Here is a 14,611-nt window from a genome sequence, read left to right as displayed (position 1 = left end):
TTGATCGATTTGAATAGCTTTCATCCAAAAATGTGTCTTTTGACATAACTTTTCTTCAAATTTTATTTTCTAAATGGATATGCCCAAGATTATTTAAATTATACAATTGATGTCTGTTTGTAAGAAATCAAAAAACTATTGAGAGAGCACAATTTGGTCAACTCGACGTACCTGCTTATCCTGAAAACTCAGTGAGACCCCTACAAAAACAACAAAAAACTAGCGGATCATCTCAATTATTCACACACATCAATAGAACAAATTAAACACGCGCTTTTTAGTTCAAAGAAGCTTTCATAAGGAACAAAAAATGTTATATATTCATTTCAAGATAAAATGGACTTTCAAATGCCACCACCAGAGAATCATAAATTGCCCGATACCTCTGAGACATTGCAAATATCTTCTTTGGCTCTTCTTAAAATGTTGAAACATGGTAGAGCAGGTATTCCACTAGAAGTGATGGGTCTTTTATTGGGTGAATTTGTTGATGATTTTACCATTAAAGTAGTGGATGTTTTTTCTATGCCACAAAGTGGCTCATCTGTAACCGTAGAAGATGTCGATCCTGTTTATCAAACAGAAATGATGGATCTCCTAAAAATGACTGGACGAAATGAGTGTGTTGTTGGATGGTATCACTCACATCCGGGATTCGGCTGTTGGCTCAGTAATGTTGACATGTCCACTCAGTCTTCATTCGAACAGTTAAATAAAAGAGCTGTTGCTGTGGTAATTGATCCAATCCAGAGTGTAAAAGGCAAGGTTGTATTAGATGCTTTTCGATTGATGCCTAATCAAATGAATAAGAAATGACCCCATCGGATGCTAGAGAAACAACTCGTAACATTGGTTATTACAACCCACCATCTCTTGTTGCAAGTGTACACGGTCTCAATAAAATGTATTACTCATTCTATATAGAATATAGAAAAACTGAGATGGAAGAGAAAATGTTACTTAATATGAATAAAAAGAGCTGGATTGATAATTTGACACTCAAGAAAATCGATAAACTCAAAAAGAGTCAGAAAATTAAGAGTTTGGCTGAAAACTATCTAAAAATGAAAGAAGATGAGAAATCATGGACAAAAGAGGAACTTTCAATGTATAGAATAGGAAAATTGGATTATCGAAAGCATTTATTGGACTTGTGTGAAGAATCTTCCAATGAAAATACATTGAACAAGATGCTGACAGCCATTCACAAGAAGATTCTTGGCAAATAATAAACCGGGTGTTGCAGAATAATTTTTATTTAAAGACAAACACAATTTTTTTTGAAATGAATCAATTAATTCCCATTCTGGATCGTATTTGTTTGATTTCTTTGGTTTGCACTTTTTTGTCCAAAATAGAATTGAAAAACTGTAAAGCCTCGTCCATTCCATCATCAAAGGGCAAATCAACAGAGTAAATTGATTCCTCTATTGATAAAAATTGTTTGATGAACAATTTCAGATCTTCTTGATCCTTTATATACAATTTTTTAGTATTTTCAAGTAAATAGAAATTAAGGATATTTGAGAGATTTTTTAACATTGGTAGCTTTTCTTTGTGATTAAAAGTTTTTAAAGCCATTTTTAATTTCAAAAGTGTTAAATTGAATTCCTCTAAATTGATTCGAATATTTCTTATAAATTTGTCCAAAAAGTGTAGAATTGTTAAAAATACTTCTAAGGAAAAGGCAGTGCTATAGATATCCTCAAGATCCTCAAATTTCTTTTTAAGATCTGAGTATTTCTCATTTTCTGAATTTTTGGTGTTTGTATGTGGTATTTTTTTCATTTTCTTAAGAAAAAAAACCCTGGTCTCTTGGATACCTGAAACAAGAAGTGATTTTTTTAAGACATCCTCTTTTTTTAAGTGATAAATCATTGACATGAATCATTTTTATCATGATTTGTCTTTTGAAACACTCCAATGTGCTTTGAAATTTGTGTTTTTCTTGAATTGTTAATTTTATTATTTCAGATCTATAAAAATGAGAAAAATTCGTTTTCAAATGTTCGACGAAATGATCAATCGATCTCGGAAAATTTTTGAGGTAAATAACACGATTTTTGAACGGCTTGAAAATGTTCTTGAAATCAACGAAAATGTTCAAATTTGTTGAACGAGAATCTAAATCAAATCTACTTTTTTTTTGTAGAGTTTCCTGTATTGTTGACTGCATTTCTCGATCTTTTGATCTCATCAGTTCGTTGATTTGGAATTCAATAAACTGTTTTATCCCTATCAAAAATGATAGATCACTCTTTTCTTGTATGTCAAATCCATTTTGAAGATGATAAGAGGACCCGCCGTCTGCGGGTGTGTTCCTGATTTTTAAAGAATTATCTTCGGGAATGTCGCTGATATTTGATTCCTCTTTTACAAAAAGAGATGATTTTCCTGAGAAGATCGTCTCAGTTTGTGAAAAATCAGAGGCACTAGACAGTTCATCGTTTTCTATATGCAAGTTCTTTAAGTTCTGATTTAAATCTGAGTGTGATTCAGGATTTCGCATTTGAAGAATTGCTATCTCTCGATCAATAACACGATTGAGCAAAAAGATATATTTTAAACTTGGCTTTCTGATCAATTTGAAATCACCGTATAATAATGGCGTTTGTTTCTGTTTTCTGAAAGTTTCTGCTATTCTATATTTTCTTTCAAAAAGTGTTTCATAATCAACAAGATCTACCAATTTGTCCTTATCAAAATCAACTTTTTGAATGTCTTCTTTGGTTGTATATTCCACAATTAACCTGGTAATTTCATTTCTCAAAATATTTTTACAGTTTTGTTCGCCTTTCTCACAGAAAATTTTGAATTTAGTGAATTTCTTACCATAAAAGCTTTCTTCATCACGCAGATTTAACAGATTTCGCATTTCTGTGATTGTATTGGTTATTTTAAGTGCCATTTGTACAATTTTTATGAAAAACTCGCAGACCTGATCAGATTTTTCGATTATTTTGTTTGCTTCAGCGAAAAATGTTAATTTTAAATTTTCATATAGAAATTCATCAAATTCCAATAATCCGTTGATCTTCACAACATTACTGAGAACAATTCGATAATTAAACCGTTTTTCATCTAAATTCAGTTCATCTTCCATTCTTTGAATGGCAAATATTATCTCAAGCAGATTTTGAAACATCTTCTGAAGTAACTTTATTCTTTTTTTGGATATTTGGTGTTTAATTTCTTTAAGTGCACCAATTTCTTCAAGAAAATCACTAGATTCTACCATACTTACGCTTTTACTATCATCAATATCTGTGATATTTGACATTTTATTAATTTCCAAAATTTCAATCACTGTTTTCGTACAGAAATCAAAATCATCATCTTCTGCTAATTTTTCATCAAATTTTGTATATTTCTTAAAAATATGCTCGAGTTTCTTTAAAATAGCGTAAACACCATCTTGTTCAAAAAGCGCTGTTTCTTCATTTTCTAGTTTCTCAGTATCAATGTTCAGAATATCCTGTATTCGATGAAATTTTTTCTCAACAGATTCAAGTGTTTGATCAAACTTTTTATAGAGAAACAATATTTCATGGTACATTCGTATAGTATCATTGAAGCCCTGTTGTTTGTGTTGTATTATTTTATTCATTTCTGAGTCCACCTTATGATAGAAATTTCTGAACTTCACGGCTGCCTGTGAGTCAGGATCATTTAATTTGATGGCATTTTGTATAGGATTGTAATCTTTGCTTGTAAATTCATCCCAATCGAGAAGAAGTTCCTGTAAAACAGGGTTTGTGTCCAAGTCGTTCTCCATTGAAGGGCTGTTTGATTGTTTTTGTGAATATGTTTTTCATACCTTTCCGAAAAACTCAGGGTAGTCATTCGATTCGCTAAGAGAAGATTTTGCCTGAAGAATTCAAAATTTAGAAATGCTCATTCAATCATTTTAGGTACTTGTATAATTAAATTGGTGCCAAAAGATGGTTGAAAATTGATTGAAACTTGACAGATCATTTCACTAAAGACGAAAACATATTCCTGTGCCCATTTCTTGAGATGAAAGATGTTGAAAAACCATCTATTGTCACATTTGAAATCAATCATACCAGTTTCGAGGACTTCTGCTTCTAGAACGCCTTCATCCTTACAGCCTTGAGATTTTTGTGTTATTAAAACGGTATCTGAGATAAAATAGTGAGTCTGTCTGAAATTTTTCAATAAATGTATTTCAGATGGTTGTACGGTAAAGATCACATCAATCGACGGGATATTGTTCAAATCTGTGATAATTGAATTGTTTAAAGGGATTTTAGCGAAGAATTCAGTCCTTTGACTTACAGATTGTAATTTAAGCGTGTTGGATTCAACTGAAAGTGTCAATTGATTATTGAAAATCTTCAGTGCTTTCAAAAGTTGTGAGGAAGAAACTGTGAAATCAATATCTTCATAATCTTGAAACTCTAAAGATTGCGCATCCATTTCAACATAATAGATATTAAGTAAAATACTCGTCAAGAACACCTTTCGGTCATATATTTTAAAATTTATGAAATCTGTCTCATCAAAAACACGTAAAATTGATTTGAAAAATGTCGGATTCTTCAAAATGATATGCATTTGAAAAAAGGGGGCTTCAAGGTGCAAATTCAATGTCAAAAAGATCTTTCGCACATTTGATCGATGAAACAGAAATAATATGCTTTTGACACTTTACTTAAAGAAAAACCAACAAATTTCACAAAATTCAACTCTTTTTGTGCCATATATGATTTAAAAAAATTGAACAAAATTAGATTTTTTATCCAAAACTGTAAGAAAAATGATCTCAAATGTCATTTTTAACCATCGATTTTTGAAAGAATGAAAATGTTTGTTACACATTATAAATAATACAAATTATAATTTGAAAAACCATCTCTTAAACGAAATATGTGATGCCTGACCGGTGGTTGACCGTTAGAAAAAGCATCAAAACCCCGAAAGAAATTTAATGAAATTCTATTGTTGAAAAACATTTTTCTATTGGAATCCATTCTCTTTTATATCTTTATGTAGATAAAGATATACTTCTATTATATCAGATGATTACGTTATATAATGCAGAATATGACGTAAATATAAAAATAATAATTTCGTAAAATATTGATTCAAAAAATTCTCCAGGATCAAGATGCAGTTGGCATAACGAAATATCACAATTCTTTCGAGTATTAAATCACATCTGTATCGCGAAAATGAATTGTCGTTTGATAAAACCGACAATTTTTCAAATTTTCAAATTTAAAAATTAAAAACGACGAAGTAAAATTATATTTACGACAATAAAAAAATAACTTTCTTTTACATATTAACTTCATTTGTGATAGATTTTGGAAATAAACACTCTAGTTCCTTCTTGAAACATTTCAAAACTTTAAATAGTGCATTTCATCAAGATTCATATCGAAAAATAATCGAAATAGATAAAAAGAGCGATATTTTACGATAAATGTCCCCATTTGGGAAGTTTCTGTAGTTTGACTTACAAATTTTGTTCCTTTTTGAGCTAATTTCTCCCTTTAAAAACAAAAGGAGAACAAAGGACTCACTAAAATGTAAAAAAGAACATCTTGAAAGTAAAAACCATTTTTTGCTGATCAACATTTGATAATTCGCCAGAGACAGTCTATTGATTGATCAAATATTTTTACCCTCCAAACAAAGATTGAATGCGCTCAATATTTCTACATTTATTATTAGCAAACCTTTGTTTAAATGCAAATGTATATTCAGTACATCATTTTATATCTCCTATAATAGAAGCAAGTAGTGTCTTTGACATAAAGAAGATTCTAAACTTACAAATTCTTTATTTGATGAAGTTTTTTACAGCAATTTTTTTTACAAGCCTTTGTGACAAAAAAGGTGGCCATAAATACGTTTTAGCTGGCTGCTCCCTCTTGTTCTCAACAGGAGCACTTTTAATGCTTTCAGCCCAGTGGTTGGATACGAAATATCGATTCAGTGTTGTGGTTTTTGGATTAATTTGTTATACGGTCGGAAATGGGGGCCTCTTCCCAATCATGGACAGTCTTTCTTTCAAATATTTAAGAAAAGTACAAAAAACTGAACAAATAGGCCGAATGAGATCTGCAGGCTCGATAGGACAGCTTCTGTCAAATGTTTTATTGGCGGTTGTACATCATTTCAGAAAAGATCCTCAAGGATTAGAACATTCACCAAACATCTGCTCTAGTGTCTTTTTTGGCATCTGTACAACATTAATCGCAATTTCCATTGCAACGAAACAAATATATACCATTGAAGACATTGAGCGATGTGCTAAGAAAGAGAAAGAAAATGATCGTGAAACAGAAGAATCCTTTTTCTTCAGTAATTTCATGAAACTTATAACATTCGTCACATTTTGTTATATTTTATCAATTTTTTTTGCAGGTATTGACAGACAAGGTGTTTCTAGTTTTTTAAGTCTATATTTCACGAAAGCTGGCGTTGATTTGTCAAGGGTACATATGATTTACTTATGGCGGGCCATCCCTGAATTGTTTAGCTACGGTATAAGCGAATTTTTGGCAAAGTATCTTGCTCTTGATTTCATTTTTATGATTGCAATTTTTATAACAGTTAGTCGATCATTTTTCTACGCATTTGTAAATATTTCAAATTTTGATATAAATCAAAAATTCTTAATTTTAATCGCATCTGAGACTTCAAAGGGATTCTATTCAGCACTTTTCCATTATTCTGCGATGAGAATATTCAATTCTTTTGCTGATAGCACAAATGTATCATTGGCTCAAGGGATGTTCTACAGTTTATATAATTCATTGCCATATTTGACATTCCCTGTAATAAAGTACCTTTTCAAAGACCCCAATCAAAATAATATCAGTTTAAAAGAGGTGCAATTTCTTTTTAAAATAGTGGGTATGATCGGGATGGCATCTTTTATAGGACCAATTGTAAGAATATCTTATAATAAACTGAGATCAAAGAAATGTTGAATTGTGCAAGATTGATTAAATTGATTCTTAACAATGTTTGATACTTCCTAAAAATTCTTCTTCATGATCATATATTCATAAAATAAATCTATTTCAAACTGAAAAATTTCTTGTTCTACAAATATTTTCAGGAAATGATAAAATATTTGGTGAATTTATAAAAAAAATTAATTTGAAGGCGCCAAATGACAGGAATAGTGATCATTTCATATAGAAAGTGACGTATTCTCACAATGAGATTGTTTTTCTTGAAATTCTCGAAGTTCATTTTCCGATATTTATTTTAAGGCCTCTAACGGTTTTTAAATGTTTGTTAGCCAAAAAAGAGGGGGTCAATATTTCAAATTTTTGAAATTGAGAATTTGTATCTCGTCAATAAGAATTTTTTCATGAATCGGACAGATCAAGATCATTTCTATTGATTTGATGAAATCATGATATTAATTTCAAGAAATGAGGAAAATGATTGATATGCAATTAATAAATATAAATCCACGCTTTTTATGGATTGTAGCCTTTTTGAGTTAAAATAACGATTTTATCATAAAAACGAGAAGCAAAAAACAGAAATCACATATCTAAAAATGTTACCTGAAAATAAGGAAGTGAACTCATTTGAAATGAAGAGAAATAAGTTTATTTTTAAAAATGGTCAAAAATGTGAAATGTGCTGTCAATTCGAATTTTTTTAAAATTTTAAGCGAGTTTAAAAATGATATGTGATATAAATAAGTGAAAAATCCGAGTCAAGCTGAAAGTGGTAAATGAAATATTATAGTGAAAAAACAAAAGTAAATCAATTGAATCTCTAGAAAAAGTGAATGCAGTAAGCAACCAGGTATGAAAATAGTTGTGGAGAATCACTATATGTAGGCACACATGAAAAAATATAACTAATAGAGAGAATAATCGATTAAAAAGGTTTTTGTAACTTTTTAAAGTATTCAAAATACGAATCTCAAGAAATATTTTTCTATTTTTCTAAAAAAAGATGAGTTTTGCTATTAAACACCTTTTCTCAATAATTTGGCTGTGATTGAGATGAATCTTTGTTTTTATTCCGATACAGTCGATTTACATGATTTTGTATTGACAGATGACCATTTTCAGTTTGTAAGAGTTGAAACGAGACATAAAACATGTGCAAATACTCACATTAAAATCCAAAAACAATAAGATACACGAGTCACTTGATTGAAAGTTATTTCTCTTGTCGGTTGAAAACAGCCTGGCTTACTAGGATTGATCATAAATCGAATAATTCATTGTTTAAGGGTTATTGATCATAAATTAAACAATTCATTTTTTGGGTAATTGCTCATAAATCGAATAATTCATCAGTCTGAGATTGTCACTCTTCGATTAGATGCAGGTTGCAAATCTTGTAAATGATAAATTTATAATTTCATCCAAACTCTACATCAAATTTGAATCTAAAAAAGGTCTTTTACCTTAAATAAGGCAATATCTACTCACTATGTTGCAGAAAAAAGATAACCAGCAAGGCAAATGAAAGAATTGCTAAAGTAATTTAAAAAAACTAAAATTTTAAAGAAGCTAACCACCAAGACATCAAGAAATAAAAACTTTATGCTTTTAGGATGGATTTTTTTACATCCAATTATTGAAAAGAAATATCCTTTAAAAAGTATGTAAATTATAAAGTATGAAAAATTACTACAATTCTTTCAAAAAAATTTGAAACAAAAATATGGATCTTTGCTCAATACATTTAATAGAAAAAACATTGAGAGAAATGACAGATGATTATGATACTCTTTTGTCCAATTTGAAGATTTTTCTGAGATCGATGAAGCACATTTCAGAAAATAATGAAATAAGTGAATCAGCAGACATACCTTCTTTCGATTCATCTCGACAAACAGTCGATGATAGATCTTCTTTTTCATCTCAAGATTCTGATTCAATTTACATTTTTGCATATTTTTATTTTTGTTCAAATCACACATAAAAACAGAAAATCGTAAAGAAGAAAATGACAATTGAGGCAATCTACATAATTTAAGTTTTTTTTTCAAAATCTGTTCAATGCATAGAAAATCATATTTTATAGGTTTTTTTCAAATGTTTTCCTCAAGAAAAGAGTCTTTTTCAGTTCTTTCAATAAAATTTGCGTGTTAAAGATCGAAATTTATGAAACAGTTTACGAAATATTCGATAAAATGAGTCTAATTGAAATATGGAATAGAAACTATTTTATTGAAGAATAATTGTTAAAAATCGTTTACGTTTGATTGATAATCAAGTGTTTCGAAATCAGTCTTTTTCTTTTTATGTTTTTTCCTTAGAAATCTATCAAATATTTTGTTGGAATAGGCCTGTTTTGTTACAGGAATGTTGAGCCATGCCTCATATTCTGTTTTACTATATCCGTATGGCAATTTCACCTTGATATTGTTTTCTAGTGCTTTCTCGTTTATAATGACTCGTGAGAGACCGAAATCCTGTCTCTTCTTTGGTTTAATACCATCTGTGTGTTTTTTAATCGTATTAGCAGATGTTTGAACAGTTTCTATGTCCTGACCGCCCCAACAGCCCCATCCGGGCAGTACGTTGGTTTCATCCTTTGGTCGATCTTCATTTACAATTTCCTTTTTCTCCATTTTAAACAGATCCAAATGGTCGTTGTTTTCTAAATAATTTGAATTATTGTTATGGTTGAGCAGTTCACACTCAGATTGCTCTGAATTTGAGTCAGAAGATGACTCGTCCAACTCAATTTTCATAATTTTTCCTACCTTTGCGGCCATTTCTTCATTATGGAAAGCCTTTTCCTTTTTTTGTTCGGAAATGCTGTCTAAAACGTGTTCAGGCACATCCATTTCTATTTTATCTCTTTTCTTACCTAATTTCAGATGTTTTCTAAAACTTCTACTTTTTATATTTTTGATCCTTTTCATTTTTTTTTATCAAACTCAGCAATTTTCACTTTTTCATTTGATATTTTTATAAAATCCTTTTTTTCATGGTTTATACAATTCAAAATGTTTTTTTCTAACTCATTTGTCGGTATAATATTCTTTACTTTAAACATTGACGGTGCTGGTTTATTTTTTTCATATTTGATCAATTCTCTCAATGTTTCTTGATCTGTATCGATATAAGATTGGTAAATATTCTTTTTTGTCGTTAAATCATCTAATGTGAGTTTTTCGTTTTCTTTTGGATTGTTATCTTTCAGTTCGGGCATTTTTATAAGTGAAGGGGCCCTTTCAAATTTCAAGAATTTACTTAGAAACATTCGAATGGTGGTCAAATGATATTTTGAATCGTTATTCTGACTGTATGTGCGTATTTTTGAAATGGATTTGACTCTTTTGTGAAATAAATATTCAAAAAAAATATGGTTCAATTCTTTTGAAAGTGTCTTTTTTGTGCAGCTTGAACAGATAGCTGAATCTTAGGAAGAAATCTGAAGCTCTTTTGAAAAAAATCTTAAACCTGAGATTATCTTACCTAAATATTGAAGATAAAAGTAAATATGGCCATTTTTCTCCTTAGTCAATAATTTGAAGTTTAAATACTGTAAAGAATGAAAAATAAGCCAAATGATCAAAAATTTACCAGTGCCGGTTCTTTCAAAGAAAAAAGGACCCCTTTGAAATGTCAAACTCGGATGAGAATCAAAGCGAGTTGAGCCATGAAAACGAGATTGAAATGGAAATAGCAGAGGAATCACTGACAGAAGAACCAAAAAAGATTGATGATCTTTTAGAGGCAGAACAAAAAACAGAAAAACCAGAAGAGTTAAATTTAGATAATTTCAAGCCACTTATCCCAGATTTAGTATTAGATTATTTATTAGAAACAAATGGAATAGATTGCGCAGATGAAGAGACAAAAAAAGTCATTTCTGCATTAGGTCAGAAATTCATTGCAGATATAGCAACCTCTGCTTTTCAATTTCATAAAATACATCAAAAGGCCATAATAAAAGATAAAAGATTCTTAAAAGAGAAAAAGACCACTCTCACAATCAATGACCTGCAAAAAGCATTAGAGGAATACGGCATCGATATTTCGAGACCATCATACTTCACTTAGAAAATAAACACTTTTTTTTGTAAAGATTTTCTACCTCATCATATTTTTACAACATTTTTTTGTTTATTCGATTAATTGATGTTTCTGTCTCGTTTTTTACTTAAATATTATTTTTTCTGTCTCTTGCAAATCGTTTTTCTTTTCAAATGAAAATCTGTCAAAAACATACAAATTAAAATTACATGAAAAATATCATAAAAAAAGATAAATTGGTACATTTGACTGAAATTTTACCCTTTTTAGTTTTATTTATCATTAAGAAGTATTAAACAGTATTAAAAAGTATTAAACAGTAAAAAAATGACACATATTAATTGAAAGGATTAATTTTTCCAATAATTCAATTGAACAGTTCAATTTTCCCCAAATAATTTAATTCATATTCAACAAACAAAAAAGGAAAAATTACAAAGTATAAAAGGAATAAGAGAATCTTTTTATTAATGACTGATAATCAAAACAATCAAAATATAAATGAAAGTGATTTTGAAGAGCAACAAATCCCTTTTCAAAATATTGATGATTTCACAAACAGACAAAGCTGCGAGCCTGTTCAAGAAATTGAGAAAAAACACACGGAACAAACAGATGAAAATCTTTTAGAAAACGAAAATAACCAACAAGAAGAGAATGAATTGAACGACGAAGACCGCAAACTACAGTATTTTGTCAAATACAACGCAGACAAGGAGCTTGCAAAAGATATAACGATCGATCTTTTAACATATTTAGTGGCGTATAAGCTTTTAAACAATAGACCAAACAAAAAAAGAGATAAAAATAGCAAATTATATAGAATGATAGGTATGATCGTATTGGTCTGTATAGCAATCGGATTTACTTTTTACTTTATGAGAAAAGACGACCAAGAAAACGAGATGTATAAAATTGTGAATGAATCATCTATTTTTGGATCAGTCAATTATTTTGGGAAAGAAACCGTTATGGAAACGATGATCGGCCGTATCACGAGAATGATTGCTTTAATAGAGAGAAATGATAAAAAATTATTGGTCTCAAAAATAACAGCTGCCAAAAAGAATTTTCTCTTTTATGGTGAGCCTGGAACGGGAAAGACGCATTTCGTTAAAAAATACGCGTTTTTATTAGATCAGAACTTAAAATTGTTCGAATTGAAAAAGAGAAAAATTGACATTTCTCAAATGTCCACGAAAGAAAAAATGAATCAATTGTCTAAAATAAAACCGCAGGTTCGTCTCATTTCCATTCAGCCGTCCTCTTTGAATGACAAATACGTTGGCGGAACAGAGAAAAACATCCACAAACTGTGGGAACACGCAAAAAATTATAAAAATTACGCGATGACAATTATTTTTATGGACGAGATCGACTCGTTTTTTGCAAAAAGAAAAGAAGAAAATTCTGAGCACTCAACAAATGTTAAATCTGAGTTTCTTTGCATCTTGGACGGTGTGAGAAGTGATTTAAACGACCGAGTCGTTTTTATCGGTGCAACAAACATGCCAAAATCATTAGATGAGGCATTTTTAAGAAGATTCCATACGAAAATATGTTTTCAGAAACCAACAGATGATGAGAGAAGGCAGTTGATAGAATCTTTTATGGAATATAACGAGATACGTTTCAATGAATCTGATATAATGCAAATTGTTAAAGATTCTAAAGATCTTTCACAATCACAGATTGCACGTATATTCTCTGATGCAGCCGATTTATCGGATGATTTAACCTACGCAGCAGATTCAAACGATCTAAGAATTCTTCTACAAAATATAGCAATGGCAGGGAACAATGCCGAGGCAGAGCTGGCAGAAATAAATATTACAATGAGAGGAACTGAACATGGTTATGTTTTTCTTAATACGACAGAAAATGTGACAAATAGTTCATAGAATGGTAAAAAAAATAATAAATTGTTATGTAGAAGACCAAAAAAGTACTTTTTTTGAGTTTTTCAAAAACTGAATTTCATTTTTGTAAAAGTTTTCTTTTCAGCAATCAATACAGAAAGATTGTTCAGTCCATTGTTTAAAAATGCTATTTCTGATTCTTTTTCACTATAGATTTTCAAAAATATTAAATCTTAAAAAATAAAGAGCCATTTCAATTAATAAGTTTTTTTAAATCAAAATATCACATTCATTGTACGGAAAATGACTGAAAATCAAATTTCTCTACAGAAAAAAACCCTAAAACATCGTGAAATTCAATTGACTTAATAATAGAGGTTGTGCTATTAGAATGATCAGTATAACCCACCATATCTTTAATCATCATATTAGTTTTATCAGTTGGTTTAAGTATTTGAAAGGAACATGTTAAATCTTTATCTACATTCATTATGGCACCGGCATTGTCAAATTCTCCGCAATAATTCGGTGCTGAAAAAACTGTGACGAGTCTCTGATCAGCAAAAAACTCGTATCCCTCATCAACAACTTGATGCGCCCTGCAAATTAAGTCTAAATCTGTTTCTTCGAGGAAATTTGTTAATACATCCGATCCGAATGTAATTGAGACACCCCGGTCATTTTCTCCCCATCCTTTGATGTTTTTCTCCGGATCAGACCATAATAAATCACAAAGAAGACCGTCATCCGGTATTTCGGTCGGTCTTGAAATATTTTCTATCTGTTTTAGATTCTTTAAAGACGGAGAAATTCCTCCGTGCATACACAATATTCTATCACTAATTATAGCAGAAATGGGCAAACAATTGAATGTGTCTGTAAAATATTTCCATATTTTTATACTAAACCTTCTTTTACACTCATCAAAGAAGCCGTATATTTTGTTAATTGAGGCACTTTCATGGTTTCCTCTTAATAAATGTATATTTTTAGGATATTTTATTTTAAAAGCGAATAACAAGCAAATTGTTTCAAGAGATTGTTTGCCACGATCGACATAATCACCTAAAAATAAGAAATTGGTATTTGGTGGATAACCTGCAAATTCAAACAAATTAAGAAGATCCCTATATTGACCGTGTATATCACCACAAATCTTTATAGGAGATTGTATTTTTAGTAACATTGATTGGTTCATAAAAATTTCTTTAGATTTTTCACAGAGATACAAAATCTCAGATTCTCTTAAATTGGCATTTTTTCCTGTTCTATTATTTTTTAAAGACAGTAATTTGCCAATAATTTCGTCTACGTTTATTTCGCATCCGTTGTTGCTGTTCATTTAATAAAAATGTGTTTGTTTTGTAAAAGAATACACTTTTTTTTATTTGAATTGTTTTAATCCAAATTGTTGTGAAAATTGTTCAAGCCCAGTCCTTCTTTTATTGAATTTTTGTTATTTACCTTTGGCAATGGGTAGAAAAAAATCAGAATTTCTATTCTGTTAGTAGATTTTCTTTATTTTCTTATACTGATGAGATTTTTTCAAATTCTATTCAAATTGAGTTCTTTAAAGATTCTTCAGAAAAATAGATTGTTTAAAAATAATTAGAGTGAAAATTTGGGATTCCCTCCTTTTAATAATACAATTAAATATAATTATGATTAATTTGTCAATACTTGATCAATAAAATTGGTAGAATTTCTTTATCGACCAATCGAATGATTTTTTCGATGTGTTTTATATCG

The 14,611-nt window shown here is 29.9% G+C and overlaps 2 protein-coding genes across 2 annotated transcripts; one reads left to right on the top strand and one right to left on the bottom strand.

Moving 5' to 3' along the window:
• The first annotated feature begins 336 nt into the window (after positions 1-336).
• LOC131102141 (uncharacterized) lies at positions 337-1,229 on the top strand. Its single transcript, XM_058047640.1, is given in 2 exon segments — positions 337-810; positions 813-1,229. Coding segments are annotated over 2 exon segments (891 nt in total).
• Positions 1,230-12,081: 10,852 nt separating this feature from the next.
• LOC131102139 (serine/threonine-protein phosphatase PP1-alpha catalytic subunit-like) lies at positions 12,082-14,204 on the bottom strand. Its single transcript, XM_058047639.1, has 3 exons — positions 13,974-14,204; positions 13,361-13,871; positions 12,082-12,092 (listed from the first exon to the last, which is right to left on the bottom strand). The coding sequence occupies exons 1-3, from the start codon at positions 14,202-14,204 to the stop codon at positions 12,082-12,084; spliced, it is 753 nt and encodes a 250-aa protein (XP_057903622.1).
• Positions 14,205-14,611: the final 407 nt, after the last annotated feature.

This window comes from Doryrhamphus excisus, chromosome 14 (assembly GCF_030265055.1).
Source record: "Doryrhamphus excisus isolate RoL2022-K1 chromosome 14, RoL_Dexc_1.0, whole genome shotgun sequence".
Lineage (NCBI taxonomy): Eukaryota > Metazoa > Chordata > Actinopteri > Syngnathiformes > Syngnathidae > Doryrhamphus > Doryrhamphus excisus.
The sequence above is the reverse complement of the archived record's forward strand: the minus strand, read 5'-3'. Positions and strand labels throughout refer to the sequence as shown.

Coding starts and splice junctions, on each gene's coding strand:
- LOC131102139 (XM_058047639.1), bottom strand. CDS start 14,204: ATGAACAGCAACAACGGATGCGAAATAAACGTAGACGAAATTATTGGC. Junction 13,872..13,973: donor ATAGGGATCTTCTTAATTTG/TTTGAATTTGCA, acceptor TTGTTATTCGCT/TTTAAAATAAAATATCCTAA.